Below are 22970 nucleotides of genomic sequence, written 5' to 3'. Positions count from 1 at the left end.
CTTCACGCCTGCCTAAAACTTTTGAACAGTAGTGTATATACAGTATATGCAATTTCACATTAAAGTCCATTTATGTTGAATATATACCTCATAATATCATTCACATATCATTGTCATTGGAAAAATAATACCATGTGGAAAATAAGATCAACATGATTGAATCATTCTACTGCAAGTTGTGTTGCACTGACATGCAGAGATTATGGAGCCATAAAGGTTTTCTGATGATGACTAGATAATAAATACACCTCAACCTTTGTGCTTTAATTCACAAAAGGAGAAATGTCCTATGTTCACTGCCACAAACACACTCTAGATGTTAGCTGTTCAGAGTCTCTCAGTTTGTTAAGGGATTAAAAAATAAATTCCAGCTGACTGCCCAATAGACTGACTAACCTGGGTCACAGTCCTTTCAGTTTCACACTGTTTACACGTCCTGTCTTTGACTTTGCCAAAGTCATGGCAGTTTAAACTGCACTGTTTAAGTGGGTAACATTTTCCAACTCATTCACGAGGGGTTGAAAACATTGTCGAGTGTCTCTTGACTATTGTCTGTTAGGTCTTTCTACCAACATTTGGTTTTTAAGCCTGACATGAGAGTTGAGAGCTTCAAGTTTCATAATACTTTTAGAGCCGTCCAACTTGCTCACATTTTGATGTTGTTCTGCATGTTGCTTGTGTTTTACTCCAGAGGAGCCATTACACACAACAGATTATCCATCAGAGGAAAGCAGATCACTGTCAGTAGTGCAAATTGAGCTGCTCAGTATTGATCTGTGAACGCCTCCGCTGTCCCTGTGACCCTGCATCAATGTCTTTAAAGACATACATATGTCTGCAGTGGCTCTGCATGTGTGTGTGTGTGTGTGTGTGTGTGTGTGTGTGTGTGTGTGTGTGTGTGTGTGTGTGTGTGTGTGTGTGTGTGTGTGTGTGTGTGTGTGTGTGTGTGTGTGTGTGTGTGTGTGTGTGCATAAAAGCTGCTGAGAGTGAGCATGCCTAAAGGAAGCTGCACTGAATAATTCACTGTTTAGACTCTATCTCACACTCAAGCCCTGCCTAACTAGGACAGGAAGCTCTAAAAAACATTCTGCCCAGACTCACTCTGACATCCCTCAGCAACCGAATCCATTGCTTTCCAATCCTGTTGTTTGGGTTTGCAAAGGAGAAACATCTGAATCAGTGGGCCGAAGCAAACTGATGAAGTGCAAGAACTCACGGTGAAAAAACTCAAAGAGCAGCACAGTGTGTTTGACAAATAAAGATTACAAACAAGTCACCTTTGAATTATATTTTTGAATGATTCCATGTCATGTTTTTTTGTATGCGTCCTATTTGGGCTCTGCAGCTGCCACCTGTCAACTATTGTTGTCAATTCTCAGCTTAGATTTCATCGGAGTGCATATTTTATTATCGATGGAAAAGACAGGGAGGTCGAAATAGGTGGAGCGGGTTTGAGATCATTAAAAGATCCCAGTCAGTGATTCATAGCCTTTTATCTGTGAACACAGAGGCATATCAAACCAGTTCGTGCTCTGAGACGCCACATGACAACTCTCTCTTTCTAACACATTCAAATACTGTATGTGAATAGGGATAAGAGTGTATGAGCAATAAAGGAGGTTTAAAAAAAGGTCCCTGCTCTGGCACAGCCTTTTGAATCTCTATACCCAGAGACTGATGGAAGCAATTTGGTGATGAGAGGCGGTGATTCTTCCATGTACAGTGAAATTAACTAGTGCGCTCCAAAGAGATGATTTTCTTGAATGTTTATCCATGCTGAATAATGAGGGAAGCTACAGTAGCCACTTCTCAGGTCAAACAATCTTAAACTGCACCGATCTGCTATAACATTCATACTGATGTGATATGTGTTAATTATAGCATTTTTAATAAATTTTACTGTTACTATGGCGAAAACTGAGGTGTACCTTGACTGGGGCTACAAACTACATAAGACAGAATTTATGGGTGAGAATGCTCACTTTAATTTCTTCCTAACACAAATTTTATCCGGAGATTCAGCCTTGATATTTCCATCTACTTGACATCAAGTATCCGCCACGTTCACAGTTACAACTGTTTACTGTAATTCTACAGAGCAGGTTGAAGGAGGAAAATTAGGTAGTCTGATATCTATTGATTATGCATAGTGCATGCAAGTGCTTCAGCTGCAAATCAAACTGCATGGAGCACTGAATAGCGGAAGATGATGAGTGCTAAAAAGTGTGTGTAAGAGTAAATTATTTCTTACAGTCTGATCTAAATGAACCAATAGTGCAAATGTGGGTAAATGTGACAGGCTTTATTTGTGTACAGCAGCTGTTTGGTACAGATTGTCAGTGCTGTTGTAGTTGCCTCTTTGCCAAATCATTAACACATTTCACATTGGCATTTCCTGTCCAATGGCACAGCTATTCCTGATTTAAGACAACAATACCTTGCTCAACACCAATAACAACTGCGACCACTGGATGGACTCCCAGGAAATTTTGTGCAGGCATCAGGTGACTGAGTCCTAAATAACAACTTGTTTCAAGTACCAGAAAGGTCAAGTGAAATTAACTGTCCCTCTTCCTGGGCACTAAACATCTTAACATAGCTCAGCTGTGGAGGCAGGCAGGTGTCAAAGGTACTGCATCCAGCAGCAGTTTATTCGATTATGGCCTCAGTGGGTTCCCCTGGGTTATAGGAGGGAGAAAAAAGTTGCCAAAACCTCTTCCCCATTTTAGTTCTATTACAGAGCTACGTGGTGGCTCACGCTCACTTGCATTGATCTTTCATAAATACGTGTTACCTTATATTAACACATACTGTCATATTTGATACTGTAACTGCAATCATTCTAACAGTGAATACATTAACATATGCTGTAGGCTGATGTTTCCGCATTTAAGTGACTCATCAAAATGATTTTTAAATTACTTTTGCAAATCCACCCCCTATTGTCTAGGGATACATTAATACCTCTGTACGTTGTTGTAATATAAATTCTCTCCATGACGAGAACAGTATGAACTTATATTTAATGTGATGTGATGTGAAAACTTTGATAGTCTGCTCCATGGGACTTGCTTGACTTTTTAGTGATGTTATCCCCTATCTCTGCATTAAAGAAACAGGGAATTTAACTACTTTTCTACTGTTAAAAAAGATAAAGTAGAAGTAGTAAAATAAATTGCAGAGCACAGATTCCTTCAGGTCTGAAACTTACCAAACCGAATTATTGCTTCCGATCTGCATACGATTCTCTGAATTAACAGAATACTCATTTGTTCTATGAAATGTCAGAAAATAATAAAAAAACCTTACATTGAAATGTCTTGTTTTGTCCAACCAACAATCCAAAACCTAGCATGCACAGTTTGGTGGACAAACAAAAGCAGCATTCCCATTTCAGAAGATTTATTTTTGCCATTTTTGATTAATAAACAAATTGTTTCAACTCTGGATGTCATTCACGCACTCTTCCAAATACGCTCGTAATGCAAACACAAATAAATAGCCTGACTGGAAACCTCTTTTAATAAGTTGTTTTATAAGAGAAGAATATGTGTAAACCTCACTCACAAAACAGAGCTTTCACTTTAAAATAAAGTAATGTGGGACTTCCTCTTAATTACGACCACCAATAAAGTCCAGAAGAATCTATTAAAGTGCTGCCAAGTTGTAATACCTAGTGAAACCCCTTATAATCACACTCCACTCCCGTGGCCCACGCATAATCTGGAAGAGTGAGTCTCCATTAAATTTACATCCCACTCGAGGAATCCGTCAACAGCCCATTTTGTCCCTTCCGATTAAGGTTGTTTCAGAGCCACAACATATGATATGTAAAAGTTTAATTTGTGGTACAGATGCGCAGGCAGGCTCAGAGGCTGTGGCCCAGTATAGGGACCTGTATGCTTTGGCACCATAGTGTTGGACATGTGCGCAGAGATGCTATAACTGAGTCAAAAATTATTCAGATCAGTACGTGAAGCAAAGGGACGTTTTGAGATTTCTATGTGTTTTTTGACATAAAGCAGTTCTAGGTGCTATATAAATACTGTGAAAGTAGCTGTTAGGATTTCCGTATGGTTGTTATACAATATACTGTACATAGGTACAGGAGATTTGTGAAATTTGGATAGTCTCTGAAATTTTGACAATACGCTGTCTTTGCCATGCATTTCTATTTTGTTTCTGTAACATTATCATCATTGATCATGCATAAAATTAGACTGCTATTGATGTGTGATTCAAGCATGAGGGTAAAACAAACATGCTTAGTCCCAGTCAGTTAATTTCTCTGTTTTGTAGTTGGCATTCATATATGTAAAAAAGAAAAGAAGATAGCTTACTCGAAAACTTTGGATTTACCAAAAAACGGAAGCCAATCAACTATGAAAAGCAACCAGAGCCAGAGGCATCTCTGTTTTTGATTTAATGCTCATACATGTATGTGTCAAAGGCTGTTTTGCAATTTGACCTACCTGTCTTCTTTGTCTGAATACACTACATAATATCGTACATCGCTCTGTAGAGTTGTACTGTACTGTGGTTTTTATTGGCTGTATTGTATCATAAGCCCTTTGTAGAAACACCACGATCACTAACACAACCACCTTCTCCACCCAGGTTTATTCTGCTGGTCCGTGGATCAAAACTGCCAAACTTCGAGTCACACGCTTCTAACTAACATCTTCTTAATCACAGGACCACTGCTAATGAAGTGGGCTAAGATGATTTCATGTTTAATCTGGTTAAACTTGTCAAAACTGACCTTTGCACTCCAGCTGCTGGTGAAAAAGGAGGTTATTTATGTTCACAGAGAAATATATTTTCTCTCCAATAAATGGCGCTGGCTCCCTCTGTTGTCAAGCAACAGTATGACTATTTCATCTCTTTAATCTTCTTTTCCCTTTCTTTATTTTTAAAACTCTGCAGGCATACATGTAATATATTTTGGATACATGTAATATATTGTTTTGTAAATTTGACTGCCATTCTGCACCTGTCCAGTGTTTACATTTTACAATTTAGATTGTATGCATTTTTAACATTCACAGCAGTCTGTGGATCTGAACCAGAAAAAAAAGCCTTAAAACTATTTTTGCTGAAGAGGCTCCGATTTAAACTGTACTTGTCTCACTGTGCTCAACATTATTCAAATTGTTCTAAATTGCTGTAATTATGGAAGACCATTTCAAAAAGCTTCTCTCGACCATTTGCATTTAAATGAGGCTATTTCCTGAGCCTGGGAGGAATGGGTCTTCTACCATATTTTGTTATGTAATTTTTTACCCCATTTTACTATAAAATAGTTCTAAAAAAGAAAATAGGCTCTCAGAAGGTGCATTTTGTTCCACTAATGACAAGTAAGGCAAGTAATGTATGTCACATGTAACCAATGTTTTTATTTAATGTTGCTCATGAGTGCATGATCCAAAAGAAAATGGAAGTATAAGGTAGTCACACTTGTCTTACTGACACCTGAGGGGACAAAATCCTTACACTGCAGAACCTCCATTGCGCCTCTAGGGGGCACTGTGACCACACATGCTCGCTGATGACAATTTCATGCGAAGACACCTGCTCCTCAGGGTTTTGATGAAAAATGACCAAGAAATCCAACTGCAGCCCAGCAGTGGAGCAAAAAGTGGGACAGCAGTAATAAAAGGTCCGTGATGTGACCCACATACACACACCTGTACAGTCCACTTTAATGAAAACCGACATATTTAGAAGCACACGACCATGATGAAAGATATTAGATGAAAACAACACTGTAGTACACAAACACACACACACACAGACACACAGAGAGGTGTAAATTAGTAACAAACCGCATGTTGGCTCTTGTGTGATTACTTTTCCCTTTCTCCTCTCTTCCCTGTCTTTTCTAAGGCTATTGTTAGAGCTCTGTCAAGCTATGAGGCATTCACTCCAATACTTGATTTGAGATTTTTTGTTTTCAAGGGACATCCAGTGAGGTGACAAAAGGCTACGGTGAGTGCAGAGTGACCTAGTGATCATGTATATCGGGTTTCCAAAAATGGACACATATTATGGAAAATCATGTTAGCATACAGTAGCTGATTGTAAAACACTGCTACTGAGGTGGGTCATTTCAGGCTGATTACTAATGCTAGAACAGTATTTGTTTGAAATGGATTTTCAGCATAAGCCCTTTCAAATGTAAGTTTTAAAAGCAATATTTGACAGTTAGCAAGGCATTTGTAACATCTGTTACCAAAACCAACAATGTGTTAGTCCATCCTCTTGATTGGTCCCTACATTGGTTTCTACTGAAAACATAACTCATTAAAAACAGTTCAGGGATGTATTTATAATTTTCAAGCAAGGCCAAATCATTTACTAGAACAGCTGACCAATGTTAGCTTTGATCATATGTTACAAAATTGTAGTTTAGAGCAGCAGTACAGTGTTGTGTTGTGGAATTAACTTAAAATAAATACAACCCATCCTCTTCATCGTGACAAGGTTTTTAATATTTTTTAGACTGCGATGGGGGTCAATGGCACAGGCTTTAGCTACACCGACAATACTTGTTAAGATGCTGGTAATGTTTTCACTTGAAAGTGTGTGTGTGTATCATCATAAAATAAAAGGTGGTCCTAGAGACACCTACTGAAGCAGGACCTACCACAGAGGAGGTTTTGAGTATTTTGCTGTCTGTGTTATTTTTGTCTGTTTGTGGACATATTTTGTCACCGTGATAGCATGACAACCATGCAAGATACAATCACAAAATATCACAAGTGTGTAGTTTATGACCCTGGCGTGATCCCATTGCAAGATGGTCTCTATTGAGGATAAACCTATTACCGGTCTGTTCATGGGTTAAGTTGTTGTTAAAAATAGATTATTTTCTGCCTTATCCTTTGATTTGTCAGTTTTTTATTAGCTCAAAAATGATAACATCATATGTATAGTACATATTGCATGTCTGAGGCATACACAGGGATATGAATATATACCACAGTATAAAGCAGCTTTTATGTATTGGTGCATTGCAGGTTATTTTATATCCAGGCACAAAGTTGAATTAACACGAATAGCAATCGGCAACATGAATTTCAAAAAGGCTCGGCTGAACATCTTCTCTTCCCTGAATTTATTACATACTTATTGATCCCTCAGGCGGGAAATCTTCTTTTTCCCCCCTTTTCTCATTTGGATGTTGTACTTAAAAGCCAGAACTGCAGATGAAAGGGTTGCAGAAGGAGTGAGGAGTTATTTATGCTGCTGAAGGATGCTTCAACACGTATGACCACACAGGGGATCAAACCTCTGACATTCAGTTTGGAGACACCCTCACTAACTGCCAGGCCTATCCTTAATCATTTAAGTGCCTAAACAACAAAAGAAAAGAACATTATAACCAAGCAGTAACCAGGTGTAGAATCCTGCTGCGGATGTTAGAAATAGAGAACCTGTTGCCGCCTTTTATTCACTCCTCCAGCAGTAACAGCCTCACTGTCTCCCCCACCAGCGACGTGGAACCTTAAATGAGGGATTCGTCTAATCTCCATCTGTGTAACAGACTGCCATGGAGACTGCTGTCACAACATCCGGTGCACATATGAGACAGAAAAATAATACACCTCAATTATGCAGATATTTGTCTTTATAAATAATTTTTTCTCAGCCTTTTGTGGTGAATAATTCAAAGTTAGGGAATATTTTCAAACACCAGAAAAGAAAGAAGAAACTGCTGGTTAAATGCAGTTGGCAGTTGCAGCAGTAACAATATGAAAGCCTTTCTCACAAGGGAGGAGGGTTGTTTATTGATGGCCGAATGGAAAGAAGAAATGAGCTATGCCCTGTATCACTACAATTACACTTCAGATCTGTTGGTTTTTGGCTTTGAAGTGTTAAGATTAGATGCTGAGTCTAGCCGGATCGCTTTCAACACTGATCAAACTGGTTCCTGATCACCAGCGAACCCATCTTTACATCCACTTACAGCGACAGGTTTTTGGAGGCCCTTCAAAGGCCAGGAGCAGGTGTTTGTGCTGTCAGTAGTGTAGAATTCACGCTCCTTCTCTCCTCCATCTCCATCTCCACTTCTCAACCTCAAACAGTGAGAGCACCCAGGCAAAAAGTGAGCCATCGCTGTTGGATAAAAATAGAATTAGATTCCCTTGCGTTCCTGTGGCTGTAAAAGCACCGCTTTGTGCGCTTGTTACAGGGTTTATGGGAGAGCTGTTTTCTTTTTTTCAGCTGGCGATGGAATTGCGAAATGCTGCAATTTATCATTCCGATGAGATCGCATCACATTATAGGAAAGTGTCGTCATAAGTGTGGAGTGAGCATCATGGGGGACAAATGTCACCTGAAATCATGCTCCATTCTCCACAGTAATTACTCTGAATTCACTGTGAGGACAAGGGATGAGGCGCTCTACATCTGAGGGTTGTATTGTCAGTGTTCCAGAACATTTACACCACTTGGACATAATTTAATTTTAGTAGCCTTTAAAACTTGCATATCATGAAGAAAGTTAAAACTCTTATTTTCAGTGGACAGTATAATGAACTCGCCAAACACTATGTTCTTCCCTAATTGAACTTATACTGATATATTCTCATTGTAACCATATTTATTCTTGGACAAAAGACTGTAAAAAGCCTTTATTAGAAATATTTAAATATTTTTGTCAGCCAGTGGAGAAAAAAACACAGTTATCAAAGCTTTTAAGTGCTTGATAAAATTTCCAGTCATAAATAGTTCTGTCAGAGTGCTATCCCTTAAGCGTGAATCATTGTGCATAGTAAGTACTTGTGCAAATGGAGGCCCGTGCATTGGCTTGATTTTGAATAAGCATTGTGATTAAGTGGTTGTTCTGTGCATGTAGTGGGCTAAGGGATGTGGACCAGCCAGCTCCCTGAGGGGGTGAGGAGGTCCAAGCCTTCCTGGCTCCTTCTGCACTCCCCCATTGGCTGTCGGCTCTCATCCATGTCCACAGCTCCCTTAATTGTCGGATTTCCTGACCCCACGGTGAATACTTTGTACACTGAGGGGCTGTGGGGTTATAATAATGACTTATAGTGACATGCATGGGGAAGACTCACTCCCTTGGCTATCACAGCTCTCAGTGACTGACTGTAACCTCATCACAGACCTCTTGATTTCATACATAAATAACATGAAACCAATGCAAAATTAAGATGTATTCAGATGTATGAAGGAACACAGCAGGAAAAAAACTTTTTATAAAACCATTCTTTTAAGAAGGACAGAGAGGTATGAATTCAATTTGATTCTATTTATAGTGTCAAATTGTAAGTTATTTCAGGACACTTATCGAGCAGGTCTAGACTGCACTCTATAATTTACAGAGAACCAACAATTACCCCATGAGCAAGCACTTAATGTGATGGCTGCGAGGAGAAAGTTCCTTTTAACAGGAGGAAACGGTGAACAGAACCTGCCTCTAGATGGGCGGCCATCTGCCTTGACCAGTTCGGGAGTTTAAAGGTGTACTCCAGGGCAGCCGGTGGCTGAGTGGTTAGAGCAGTCAGCCCATGAGGCTGAAGGTCCTTGAGGCAGCGGGTTTGACTCCAACCTGCGGCCCTTTGCTGCCTGTCTCCCCCTCTCTCTCTCACCCCATTTCCTGTCTGTCCTATACAATAAAAAATACTTGAAAAACTGCCAAAAAGATGTACTCCATAAGATTTTCATCTATGTAATTGTCTTTTAAGTTACTATCTACTAAAAAGTGAGTTAAAGCAATGGTGATTGATCATATGACCCACTAATGATAGCACTTCTTCTTGCCTTTTTGCCGAGTATTACAATATGTGTGTCTGTGGAGACATTCCCGGGCTAGATGTAAATCATCATCTTGATCATTTTGTAATGTACTGCATCAAGACTTTAAAGCACTTTAAATCTATGACAGTCAAGTCACATTAAAACTCGTAAACTGGGGAGTTCTCTGTTCTTACGCCGTGCTATTGTTCACTATTTATGAATCTCTACACGCAGCAAGGAACCTGAGAGATGGTCAGATGCGCTGGCTCATGGCTTTTGGATTCCAAAGGAAATCAACTGATTACACTCTCACAGTCATTAGTTATACTCCTCCGAGCACACTGATATTCTATGAGATGGAATGACAACAGTGTACTTACAAATTTGATTCTGATGTGAAAGCAAAAAAGTCCATGAATCTGTATATTTGTGTCTATTTCAATTTCAACAACAAAAAGCTATCCATCTATATTAATCAGATATAACCAGCACATAAAAACACAACGGACTTTTCAGAAAGATTAAAGCTGAAGTTCACACAGTCTTCAGTGCGGATTGTTTACCAATTTCACACAAAAGGAATCAGCTGTCAAACATAAACCAGTGTTAATTCTTCTCATGCAAGTGACACCAATTTGCTGGCCTATCACAGCCTACACACACTACAGAGGCAGTACAGTGGTCTCTAGAAATAGATTTATCCAGTTGGTCTTCTTTGTTGTTTTCTCTTCTGAGTCTCAGCATCTTTCTTTGACGGCTCTGTTCAGACTTTGCGTGGCTCTCTCAGGAAGGTAACTCGCAGTCACACATTTATAGTAGCCTGTGTGTACGCCATCAGCATCCTATCAAGAAACAAATCCCCTACATAAAGAAATTGTTCTACATTTTGGGAAATACGCTAATTCTCTCTTTTGCTAAGAGTTAGATGAGAAGATCAATGGCACTCGACAAGCAGTCAGTTAGCTTAGCCTAGCATACTTGCTTAACATACATACTTGGCAAGACTTGAAATGGGAGAAACACCTACTCCGTCCAAAGGTAACAAAATCCACCAACCAGCATTTCTAAAGCTCAGTATTTTATGGGGAGTTATGTGCCAGACTATTTCTGCACATGGGAGAAGTTAGCCTTCTGCCAGATGTGCCAAATATTTCTATATTTCAGGGAGAAAGACAGAAAGATTTGTGCTGGAAAGCCCTGAAGGCTAACCTTTCCCTAGTGCTGTCTCCCTTGCCTAAGCCCCCAGGAAAAGCACTGGGCTCTGAAAACAATTTGATATAGTGACCAAACCATGTAATTACAACTTCTGGGTCAATAGTGATGCTACTGGGTCCAATGCGACGTGTTTACCATAGACTTACATTGCGAAAGAGATGTAAATACTTTTTTTAGGTAGGCTACACCAACGTCCCCGTATGCAAACACTTAAATAGCCTTATTTAAATCATTATGTCCTAACAGTCATAAAATCCCTAATAAACAAATCCAGATTAATTTTTTTTCCTCTGTTCATGTGAATGAGCCTGAGTGGTTGGGAGGAGGGGCTAGTCGCATGCTCGATGGTCCCAAGAGATGATCCCGGTGAATGTATACATGGAAGTTTTTTTTTAGCTTTCTGCGCCACTGAGCAACTTTGATAGGAATGAACAAAGCCCTGCCTCAAACGTTGTATCCACTTGTCTTTATACATCAATGATAGCAATAAGAAATAAATGTCTATAAAGATATTCCTTTAATCCTAGGCTTTAGCAAATGAAAAAGGGTGAAGGTGCTTTGCCATGAAGAGTGATGAACCTTTTCATCTCTGAATCTTTTGCTATTGATTGATTTCCAGAACCAGAATGATAGGCTGAAAATAAGCTCAGGGTTGCAATGCCTTCCAAATTTACATTGTTAATGGTTAATAATAACTTTTTCTAAGCATGCAAATGATGGATTCTGTTTACCAGAACTATTCTTCACAGGCCATGCTGGCTGCTCCTGTTTGTCGAGAGGGATAGTGATTTAGACACAGACTGGAGGTAAACAAGGGCAAATAGGATGAGACTGGAATAGATTTAGGCTTGGAGTATTTGAGTATGGAGCAGATGGGTTGATCAATGGAATTGCAGCAATCACTGTTGCAGACATGCGGTACATAAGAAACGCCTGTCAGACCAATGAAGATGGCAGATCATGACTGCATGACTTTGCAGGGAAGAAAAGAGGACAACAATTATGCATCATCAAAAAGGAGATAATCAAACTACAGCTGACAAAATGGATCTGTGGACACCTGCACACCTGAAAGAAGGAAATAATAGACAAACAAACAGGAAAGCTGCGTTGTGACTGTGGCTTTGTGCATCTTTGCTAGCAGCAAAGTCTTGTATCTGGACCGTATGTAATGTCGGCATGTAATGCCGACATTACATACGGCTTTTATGTTTTTTTTCCCAAACCAATGCTTAAACTACAAGACAGAGACTAAAGACTACATAAAGACTTTTAACTCTTTCACACTTTTACTCTTGACACTTGCAGACACAAGTGTTTTTTGTAATCATTTCAATAACCTGAACTTGATGTTCTTTAAGCAGAACAAGTGGAAACAAAGATTTAACGATCCCACATTGCATCTTTTTTTTAGTATACAACAGGTCGAAGTGCTATATAGATTAAAGTATTAATATGCTTAATCCATGGAAAAATACACACAGCCCGTATTTAAATAAGCCGTCAGAACTTACACCATATGTAGGTAGAAAGTGCCACTACAGTGTCATACAGTGATTCCCCAGCAATAACGTTGCAGAGACACTGAGAGCTAAGATGTGGAAGCAATTTGCGGAAACATTGACCAATCATAGCAGGCTGGGCTTTTTCAGGAAGGGGAGTTTAAAGAGACATAGATTACTGTGTTTTTTGAACATTAAAGCATGTAAACATGTACATGTAAACATGTAAACAATCATAAATACAAATATGAATCTGAAAATGAGCAAAACATGGTACCTTTAAACTAGTCAATAGCTGTCGATGAAGGCTTGTGTTTGTGTGTATCAGTGCTACAAACTGCCATCAGTACTCATCCTCTCCCATCAAGAATCACACATAAGCCTCATAATTACTTGCACAACCCCATTTACACTTTGCTCTCCCTGTTCTCGAGGACAGCTCTTCTGTGTGGCCAACACAGACCCTGCATTAATTACCCAGAGGTAGGAGTCATCACTTCACAACTTCTAATTAACAGCAGATAAAAGGAGTGAGGAGGAGAAAGGGATGACAGCAGGACTGAATCTGGCATTAAACTAGCAGGATTTTCATTACAAAATATGAGTGAGCATGACAGCTTTCTGTTCACACTAATTGTCTTCAGGGTTAATCCTGAGAAACACTAACACGAACAGTATCAAGGCAGTTGTCTCAGATATTACATAAGGTACACAGATGCTCCACAAGTTCATGCATGCAAAATCTTTACCACTCTATCAAGCAAATTGTCCCTGTGCAAGAAATACCAAAGTGTTCTTTTATCCAACTCTGAACTAGAACAATATTGACCCAAGCCTACTCAATTGGTGGTCTCATCTGCTCCTCTGCATCCACCCATCTATCCATGGCTGTCATCTCCACTTTTGATGACACTGGGAGATAAGATGAGCAGCTTTAAGAGACAAGACTGAGGGTTTTTCTACTTCAAAGTAATATAGCTGATTCACAGCTTTTCCAGTCCACCGGGCACAAGCAAGACTTCAGAGGCAGGTGTCTGATGATCTATGCATCCCTCTCAATTATAGATGTGACGTTACGCAACAGAAGCTGCTTCTACTGTACTGGAGACAGTTTTTTTAAGAAAAGCCTAAAATAAGCTTGTTCAGAGAAGCCTTGCTTGTACCGCTTGGACAGAACATGAAACTATAAATGTTCTGCTGAAACAGTGGTTTTGAAATACAGTTGGGAAATTATTCAAGAACTGGTCGGAGTCAGACATTTCTATGATTTGGGTGCCAGTACACTAGTAACCTTTCAGACACTCCAACCACATAAAGCTATGACAATGCTCTCAAAAACAAATTATTCTAAATGTCCTGTTACATCCTAGCATATTCCTACAGAACTGGGCCGATATGCTTGGTACTTCACTCACTGCTGTGTTTTAAATCAGGATTAGTACAAAAGCCACATCCAGAAATGTCTCATGGACAAAATTGTGCATTTGTTCCTCCTTTCCACTCCCTTCAGTCGACCAAGAATGAGAGATAAAGCAGTTCCGTGTTCGTGCTCCTGCAGAGACGATGCCTCAGTTCCTTCAGTGATGGATACAAGTGGAAAAGGACTGAATCATCCCATTCAAACATGTCAGATGCTGCCCATATGGTCATATAACCCATTTACATAAAATATTAAATATATCATGTTGCTTAAATCCTGTGGGTATGTGATTTCTTTTCACATATTGTACATTATGCATGTCACTAAAACAAGTAGCAGTGTTTTAAAAATATATATGAAGAAAAGAAAGAAGAAGATTATAGAGATGCAACCCTCCAAGGTAATGAATTGTTTACCTAAATACTGTACTCTTGTCTCCATTTCTTTTTGCTTTGTGGATGATTGTGTATGTGAGCATGTGAACATGTGCAAATGTGTGTAGCGCTGATTCTGTTTACATACGAAGATGATCCTGCACCCTTGACTGAACATCCGCCTGTATGGCGAGGCTTGTGTCTGTTCTGTGCGTGCAGTCGCTTGGCTTGAATAAGGGCTACAGACGTGGAGGAGGCTGATCGAGGTTAGAGAGGACAGAACAAAACGATAACACACATTTTCTTATACCCACTGAATCAATGATCAGTGTGACTTGGACAAATTAACAACTGAAATACCAGTACTGTTCTTTTATTATGCATAGTTTACACATCATTGGGTAAATATTGTCAAGGTTATTTTAAAAGATCCTGTGCTCGACATTCAGAACATTAATATAGCATCAAAAGAGTATTTTCTAAAACATATAGTGAATTTTGTTCAGTAATTTTAGTGGATACAGCACCTTTTAAAGAATTCCACACACTTACACTTTTGTAGATCATCCTTTTGTGGTTTACTTATTGACTGCATTTCCCAGAGTGCCTTTGCCTAACCTTAGAGAGCACGCTCATTCTTGTCGCATTTAGCTATGGATTCACAGAGAGCAAAGGTGATGAAAGATAAAGTGTGAGTTGCACCCTTCACTCTCAATGCAACTTTGTGTTGCTGCATCGCATTCCTGTCTATTGAGGCTTTTTAAATGATGGTAAAACTGGCATGTTTAACTGATTAATCGTTGAACACTGGTATACAACAGAGATTCTAAGAAAAAGCGCTTTTGACTTTGTGGAGTTTGCAAGCAAGCCTGTATGCAAGCCTGATGTTTCTGTAAGCAGCTGCGTCTGTCTGCGTAACTATTCCGTCTTTCTCCTCAGCTCCAGCTGAGTTAAAAGGTGCTATTATCCTCGTCTGCCATAGTCGGCCCATCCCCTCCAGCTGTTCTGCTACCGCCAGCGGCGAATGTGTACGTACATGCATACATTGGCTGCTCCACTGTTGCACCACACTATGCCCAAACCCTGAGCTCAAAATAGAATCCAACCTAATTTCATGCCTCGTGAAGCTCTAAATTTGCACCAGAGGGGACGTTACATTTGTGATACATAGCGCAAGTAAATTAGGAAAAGAACAAAGTCTGTTTGCCAGACAAATGTATCACTTCTCAGTGGAACTTCACAAACACTAAAGGGACACTTTCCCAGGAAAAGAAAAGGCCTAACGCTGCTGAAACACAATGTCTGCCTATGTGGATCTGAAGTAAAACAAGCTTCTCAGCCTGAACTTGGAAATGCTATCTCTTCTTTTAGGGTAATATCATTCTCAAAATGACTTGCGATATAGCTTACATATCTTTTGGATACCACAAGGATAAAAAGTTTTGCTTGTGGAAGAAAAATTTAGTGAAAAATTTACAACAATCTTTTTTTCATATTAGTCCCGCATGTCTGGGAGAAACCTCTTCCATATGCACCTATATTACTATATGAATCATTGTACCAGATACACCACATACAGGTATTATGCGTATATATATGTGTGTGTGTGTGTGTGTGTGCGTGACTTTAAGTGGTATCGCTTTAGCTACAATTGTATCTTGTTACCTGAGGACTCTGCATGCAAATGGGAAAGTGCTGAAATACTCAGTTTGAAAAGAGGTTTTGGGGAAAAGAGTTCCCTTGTATCTCTAAGTAGATAACCTGCAGCAGTGATATCAAATTAAATTTCTTTTGGGGCAAAATTCTAATTGGTCTGCGAAGGAGACATTAATTTACGTTTTTTTAATCAGGTTTTATAATATGACATTTTGTTCGAATTCGACTTAAGTAATCCTCCATGGTGGGTGGAAATAAACAAGATAATACGTCAAAATGTCTGCAGCAATAATAGTACAAGTGCTCTGCCGCTTTATGTCAAAGCTGATTACTGAAAGTCTAAAATGACAAAGTGAATGAAAAGTGTTGTTTCATGATGTATAGAGGTTGTAGCTCAATATATTTTCACCAATAACCTTTCTCCATCAACCAGTGACCTTTCCTTTGATAACAGACTTCAATCCCTCCATCTACGGCCATTTCCAGAGTGGAGTAAGTGTTGGGTAAAATTGAGGAGTTATTGAGCTTTACTGAGAATACAACTGACTATAATTTTGGCTGTATTTGTGTTTATTGGTTTCTTGCAGTGGATAGAGAGAGAGAGGAGAGAGATGCCACATTTGTCTAAGAAAAGAATCAAACAGAGGACATTGCAGTCAAATGGTAACTGAACACATACATTTTATAGCTGGGCCCAAACATGCTTAACAGCCTGAATGCAGATCTGTGGCATCCTGGGACCAAAGGTACAAACCTGCAGTATCACTTATCTCAGTTACATCAAAAGCAAAGTCTTGCTTAATTCTGCTTTGAGTTTAAATGTGCACCACTTAAGGTGAAGTGACTCCCAGGCAGGCTTCATACATGAGCAGGTTTTTCATGTTGCGTTAAATGTTTTGAGAGTATTAGAACATTTTGCTCACAAAATGTGTCATTTTGGCCAGAGACTTTCAGTTCTGAGAGGACCGAAGTGTTCAAAACTGTAATCGAACACGGCTTTGTGTCTTTCTGAGATCTGTGTTTTCTTTTTTGAAAATGGGTGCGAAAAATGTGTGAAATTGGTGAAAAAGTGGGCTTATAAAGTGATGATGAGGACCAAGTTGATCCCAGTTCCATTGAGTGTGGCTAGCAACTGTAGGGACATGGCCAGTGCATGGATATGTAGATACAGAAATAGTCACACATATCTCTGTATCAATGGATTAGGTCATGGTTTATGTCTGAACAGTTGTCTACTTAAGAGAACAAAAAGCAGCTGTTGGTGAGCTCATGGGACCAAATAACAAAGTGCCAGAACACATAACACACCAGTAGCCAAAAACTGAATAACATATTAGAAGCCAGGAAAATATTGGTTGTGAAATAGGATGTTGCACAATACATTGCTTGCAGACGATGTCAAGGTTAATTGGCAGCTACACAGCTCCAACAGGGTCACCAAGACATTGTAACGCTGTGAGAAGATTGCCAGATCAGGAAATGTCCCTATATGGACAGCCAGGGTTTGGAAGAGTCGCTAAAAGATTGTAGACCTGCTAAAAGAGATTCACAGCCATCTTTCATCCTAAGCCTAACTCATGGCTTACGGTTAGCTCCACTTTCCCTTTCCCTCTGCTTACTGTTGTGTGAAAAAAGCACATGTGCCAATTTGGAAATTATGGTGGTAAGTGAAACAAACAACTGACTCTTTGCACTGTACTGATAAGTACTCAACCTCCCACCTCTTTTGAAATTGACTGCCTTCAGCATCAGCCATTAGCCGTTGCTTTCTAGTTGCCAGTGGTTCCCGCCGGGTCATGTGCTAGACAAGGTTGTGGGATGATGGATCCAGGTTGAAGTGACAACTGTGCGGATTTGGAAAATTCTCTATCTTCCTTTGACTTTCGGTTTCGTTTGTTAAAAACAGATACAAGCTGAAAGGATTCAACATTTTCTAAGGGGCAAAATGCAGTGGTATTCCCACTGATGGCCACACACGCAGGAAAATGCCCGATGCAAGCGCAACTCATCATATAATATTTTATCCACAACATGTCTGACATCAACATTAAATACTATTTTATGGGACAGGCTCCAGTAGTGACTACATTTTTTTTCTCAACATGGGCAGTGTTTTAGAATTAAAACTACCATTTTTCTAGACACTTTTTAAAACGCTCATTCAGATTTATAATAACTCCACCACTCTAACTAGAAATACTTCCCACCATAATGTCTGTTCCTTAACAGCTATTATAATTAGGAAAATAAAAATTATATAGAAGATAATGAGTGCCTTGAATCAGTTCGAAACACAGCTCTTAAGGAAGGGATTGGAAAAACTAAGCCAGTCTTCCAAATGTAAAGTTCTTATGTCCTATTAAAGGTTAAACAATAGCTAAAGGTTCCATATTATGCTAATTTTCAGGTTCATACTTGAATATGTACGCATTTTGTGTTTATATTCGGGCATGTTTATATGCTTTAATGTTCATTTTTTATGATATTGTCTGTCTGAATATACCTATAATCACCCTATAATGTCTGAAACGCTCCATTTTCTATTTATACATCTATAGTACTGATGTGACATCAAAACCGTACAGGAAGTGCTGGCGGCTTGTTTAAAGGCACTGTTTCTAAACACTGTGTGCATTTCTCTGTGGATTGAGCGTTTTGATACTTTATATCAACTGGCTTTATGATCAAAAAGGAGATCTTTTTTTTTTTTACAATAAATTTGGCAAGTATATCTATCTCTAGTTGCTTGGGCAGACAGATAATAGACATAGGTATATTTCATCAAATTAAAAAAATATGCATCTCTCTTCTTCTAACAAAAAAACAGTCATATTTCAATCCTAGTCACCACATTGATATTCCTGATATTCCACTTTATTTGACTGTCGCTTCCCTTGTCACTGCACCAGCCGTTACGAAAGAGACAAATTCAGATCTGAACAGCAGCTGTCCTATGAAGTCTGCCGTATTCAGACGTAACGTTAATTTTAAAGTAGCAGTTGCAGTTGTTTAATATTGCAGTCTCTCATATGAAATTTAAAAAAATGTTCCACCAGCAACCAGCTAAAGGTCGTCAACTGGAAAAACACTACAGAATGTATTCACATCAGAGCAGCAATAACTGACAAATGAACAGAAGCTTGATAGTTGTTAAGACTGTGGCTTGTCCCGACACCACCGCAGACAGATAAAGATCCTATGAAGACACAAAGCCATTGAAGCAAGACTATAACCCATCAACAGCAGGGATGATGCAGGGAAAGGACATGAGAGAGGAAGATAAAGGCTGCATCGACACAACTTTTTTTCTTCAAAGAATCGACCGCTCCGAGCAAAATTCCCACTGTCTGGCTCCAAGCTCAACAAACTCAAGTGGAGCAAACATTAACTCTGATGTGTGCAGCAAACAACAGGAAAGCAGATGCCTTAGCGGCTAATTATCAATGCAAATTTAGATTTACTATGAAAGGAATATGATAAAGATGTGAATCATGACACCATGTGTTTATCCTTTGCTTACTAATCACTTACTTAAACACTACTTAACTAAACATGGCACACCAACCCTTGGGTGACAATGGCAGGATGGATAGTAGTTAAGTGGTGGGATTCAAGGTGGATACATTCCAACTGCCTTAAAGAGGAACATCACCTAAATTAAGAATTCAAATATGTTATTTCCATGGCCCAGGTATATTCAAATCAATTTTCATTGATTCATTGATTTTTTCATGCAGTTAATTCACACGTCAATACATTTTTTTTCAAACAGTTTTTTATCATGAGCACTTTCACACGGAACGTGAATATTATGTGTCAAGGTTGATTGTTCTGACCTTTCGCACCCCAAATGAAGGCATCAGTCAATCAATCAATCAATCCCATTGTGTTGTATACTTAGGAGGATGATGAAACAACAACATGGAGGCTATGTAGGAAACTTTACTCCTTCAACCTTCACAAAGGCAGCTTCTGTTCTTACCTTTCACCATAAAAACCCTAGACCGCATAAATGTTTATCTGGTATAAATATTCACAGGTGAGCTTTTTCGCATTTTCCTATAGTTTGTTATTCATTGTTGTGAAAAGGCCTTTATTCTCAAACTTTTGATGTCATCAAGAATAAAATCTGGAGCTGCTCCATAGACAGTGAATGGGAGACAGATTTTGTTTGTTTTCTTTTTTTATGCCCAAATGACCTTTATTCTGTTGTAGTGGTGTCATTGTGTTGAAAAAAAGAAGATGTACTAATATACTCAGAACATTCTCCTGGGTGCTCTTAGCACCACACGAATGCGGGTATTTTTGAAAACTTGTGTTTCTCTACACGGTTTGGAGGTTCATCCCAGTTGTGGACCGTTTTTTTGTAACTTTAGTCCAGAGTGAACTATTTTGAAAAGTCCGGATTCCACAGTCGTGTGGACAGGAAAACCGATGAAAACCGCAACTTCTTCTTGACATAAGTTGTATGGAGACTTGTGGAACACTCTAGACGTGATGAGCTGACAAAGGGGTAATTTGCGGTTTCATGTGGACAGAGATATTTTTTATCACACAGGTTGGAAGGGATTTTTTTTAACCAGGGGCCATAAAAATACGGTTTCAAAAGTACCTGTGTTCACGTAGACTAGGCCTTAGTGTCATCTGTAACATCTTTCACTTTTCATTGTTTGATTTTTTTTTGTTTATTGCACAGAAAAACACAATGGCCATACAGTTATGAAAGTACTAAATAATACTAACTAATGATATAATTAATATTAAAAAATATAATATATTCTCTGACCACTCTGGATTTGGTAGAGAGTTGTTCATGTTAACTAGTATTTTTGGACTGTCTTAGGCCATATGAATAACATTTATGAATTTTGAAAATAGGTTTAGCTCCCCTTTAAATGGGGCCACATGTCTAAATGTGGTTGGTAAAAACAATGCAACAAGGCGATTTCCATCATCCTGTGAACTCTCACAGTAACAATGTGAAACCCGAAACGTTAGTATGTACATGTTATTCACATGTAGTTATTGGACCACCAGTGTTGAAGTTCCAGTTATTGCAATGTTCCCAGTCCTGAACTCCACATAAAGCATCTAACCTAGGCGGTAAGGGCACACGCCATCTCCGGCGTTATCTGTATGTGTCAAGTGTAACAAAACTGCCTGTTTGTGCATGTATAGTCACACAAGTAAACATCTCCATGCGTGTAAACTGACTCACTCTTGTAGCTTGCACTCCATGGCTGATATCCATAATAGCCGGTGATTCGCAATATTCGCTCCTCTATGGACGCACTGTTGATGTCCTCAACTGAGCGCGAGGACTTGAGGTCCTCTTTGATGGCCTCGTCCACCACCAGGTACTTGAGCTGTCTGAGCTGAGGGCTGATGTCCGAAAGCCTTCTTGGGCTCACGTCGGGAGACTTGCGCATCCCGCTGGGAAGAGAAGAGAACAAGGGGGCCGGTATTATGAGACAAACGTGAGACAAAAGCTTGGCAAAGGGAAAAAAGAGCCTGTAAAACTCGTTTATAACTTGATAAGACAGTCATTCTCATTGGCTAAAGCTGGAAAGTCAGTGCTGTATGTTCCTCAGAGGAAAGCGTTAAGGGCCCCTGCAGCTCCTCTCTTATAAATCATCATCCTTCACTGGTCCTGGGTCTGCACAACAACGCTTTGAAAGAAAAGACACTAAGCGAAAGCGACTGCTCCTGAAACTGTTTGTGCAACTCCCAGGAATCTGAAACTAATGAATCGATCACGAGTGATTTGTAGAGACGGAGAGGGAACACTTGTGACAGCTCCGGGCTTTGGAGCACAAACTGCACGCATCCTGCCTACACCGTAGCCTCCGCTGTATCTCAAAGATGAGGAAATAATTGTTATTTTGTATCCAGCAGTTGAGATTTTTCTTTAAAAAAATGGTTGAATATTGCACCAATAAAGCGCTAGTATGGTGCACCTGATGAAGCAGCACGATGGTGACCTGGGAGCCCCTCAGCTGTTATGAAACCTTCAACATGTGAAAACAAAACATGATTTTACCACTCAGAGAACATCGGTGCGTAAAAATCTCACCTATCCTAATCATCTCTTTGATATAGAACTCCCCTATAGGCGAAAAGCCCCTCAGTTGAATTTAAAATCATCAACAATCAGTATCAAATTCACAGATAATAACATTCTACAGCCGTGCTGGATATTTTAACATCTGCACTACACAGTCTATTTACTTTATCGATACTGAAAGCGGGTGCGCAACAGGTGTGGGCCCTGCCTCTCTTCGTTCGATTGCAATGCATTTGTTTAAAAGTTCAAATGTCTTACATCGGCATCAAAGTAGTAGGAGGTCCAAGGTAGCACATGCAGTCCCGGTGGGGCCGTCCGACCCGGTCCCACACAGTGCCCTCTCCATCACCGTACATCCTCAAGGCCTCTGAGCAGGGCAGCTACTGCAAATCTAAATCCTCACCGAGGCTGACAGAGAGAAGTACCATCGTCCTGCTCCTCCTCACCCCCACAAACATATGCCTGGCCACTACAGTAGAGTCTGTTTCAACAGTAAAAAGGGGTGCGCTGTGCTCTGGATGCTGCTTCTGCTGCTGGGTCCTGGAGGCACTACAACAGCGCCATCTACCGGATTCACTGGGTATAATATATATCTATCTATCTGAAGGACATCAATTGTACCACTATCCTCTTAACCTAGGGTATCCGAACCACCCTTGGTGGCCCCTTAATCTCAGTCCGAACATATCTGCACCTAAAGGCCTACACTGATCCAGCTCTCTCCCTTGTGGCTGGTCTAAAGTGTCTGTATATTTCAATGGCTGTGTGGCTCAAAAAGTCAGTAACCTTCAGAGCACCGATGTCCATCAGCAGCAGCCATACTTTGCAAATTAGCTCTTTCTGGTCATTTTTCCTCAAACTGTCACATTCAGACAGGCACAGCAAGCCTCCCCGGACGGAAAAAACTCCTTACTTTGAAGTGTGAAGAAGGTGTTTTATTTTTGATAAGGTAGTGCCAATTATTTGTGGCTTAAACGGTT

At 39.7% G+C, this 22970-nt stretch overlaps 1 protein-coding gene across 1 annotated transcript in view; it reads right to left on the bottom strand.

Moving 5' to 3' along the window:
• Positions 1-22381, bottom strand: part of slc35f3b (solute carrier family 35 member F3b) — a 49687-nt gene extending 27306 nt beyond the window's left edge. Inside the window, exons 1-2 of the mRNA XM_083922612.1 lie at positions 22249-22381; positions 21145-21359 (exon numbers count right to left, since the gene is read on the bottom strand). Of these exons, the coding sequence (XP_083778738.1) occupies positions 21145-21359; positions 22249-22346 (313 nt within the window). The 5' untranslated portion in view covers positions 22347-22381. The remainder of the gene's footprint in view (positions 1-21144; positions 21360-22248) is intronic.
• Positions 22382-22970: the final 589 nt, after the last annotated feature.

The sequence above is a fragment of the Echiichthys vipera genome (assembly GCF_963691815.1).
Source record: "Echiichthys vipera genome assembly, chromosome: 11".
NCBI lineage: Eukaryota > Metazoa > Chordata > Actinopteri > Perciformes > Trachinidae > Echiichthys > Echiichthys vipera.
This window is presented reverse-complemented; position numbering and strand designations above follow the sequence as displayed.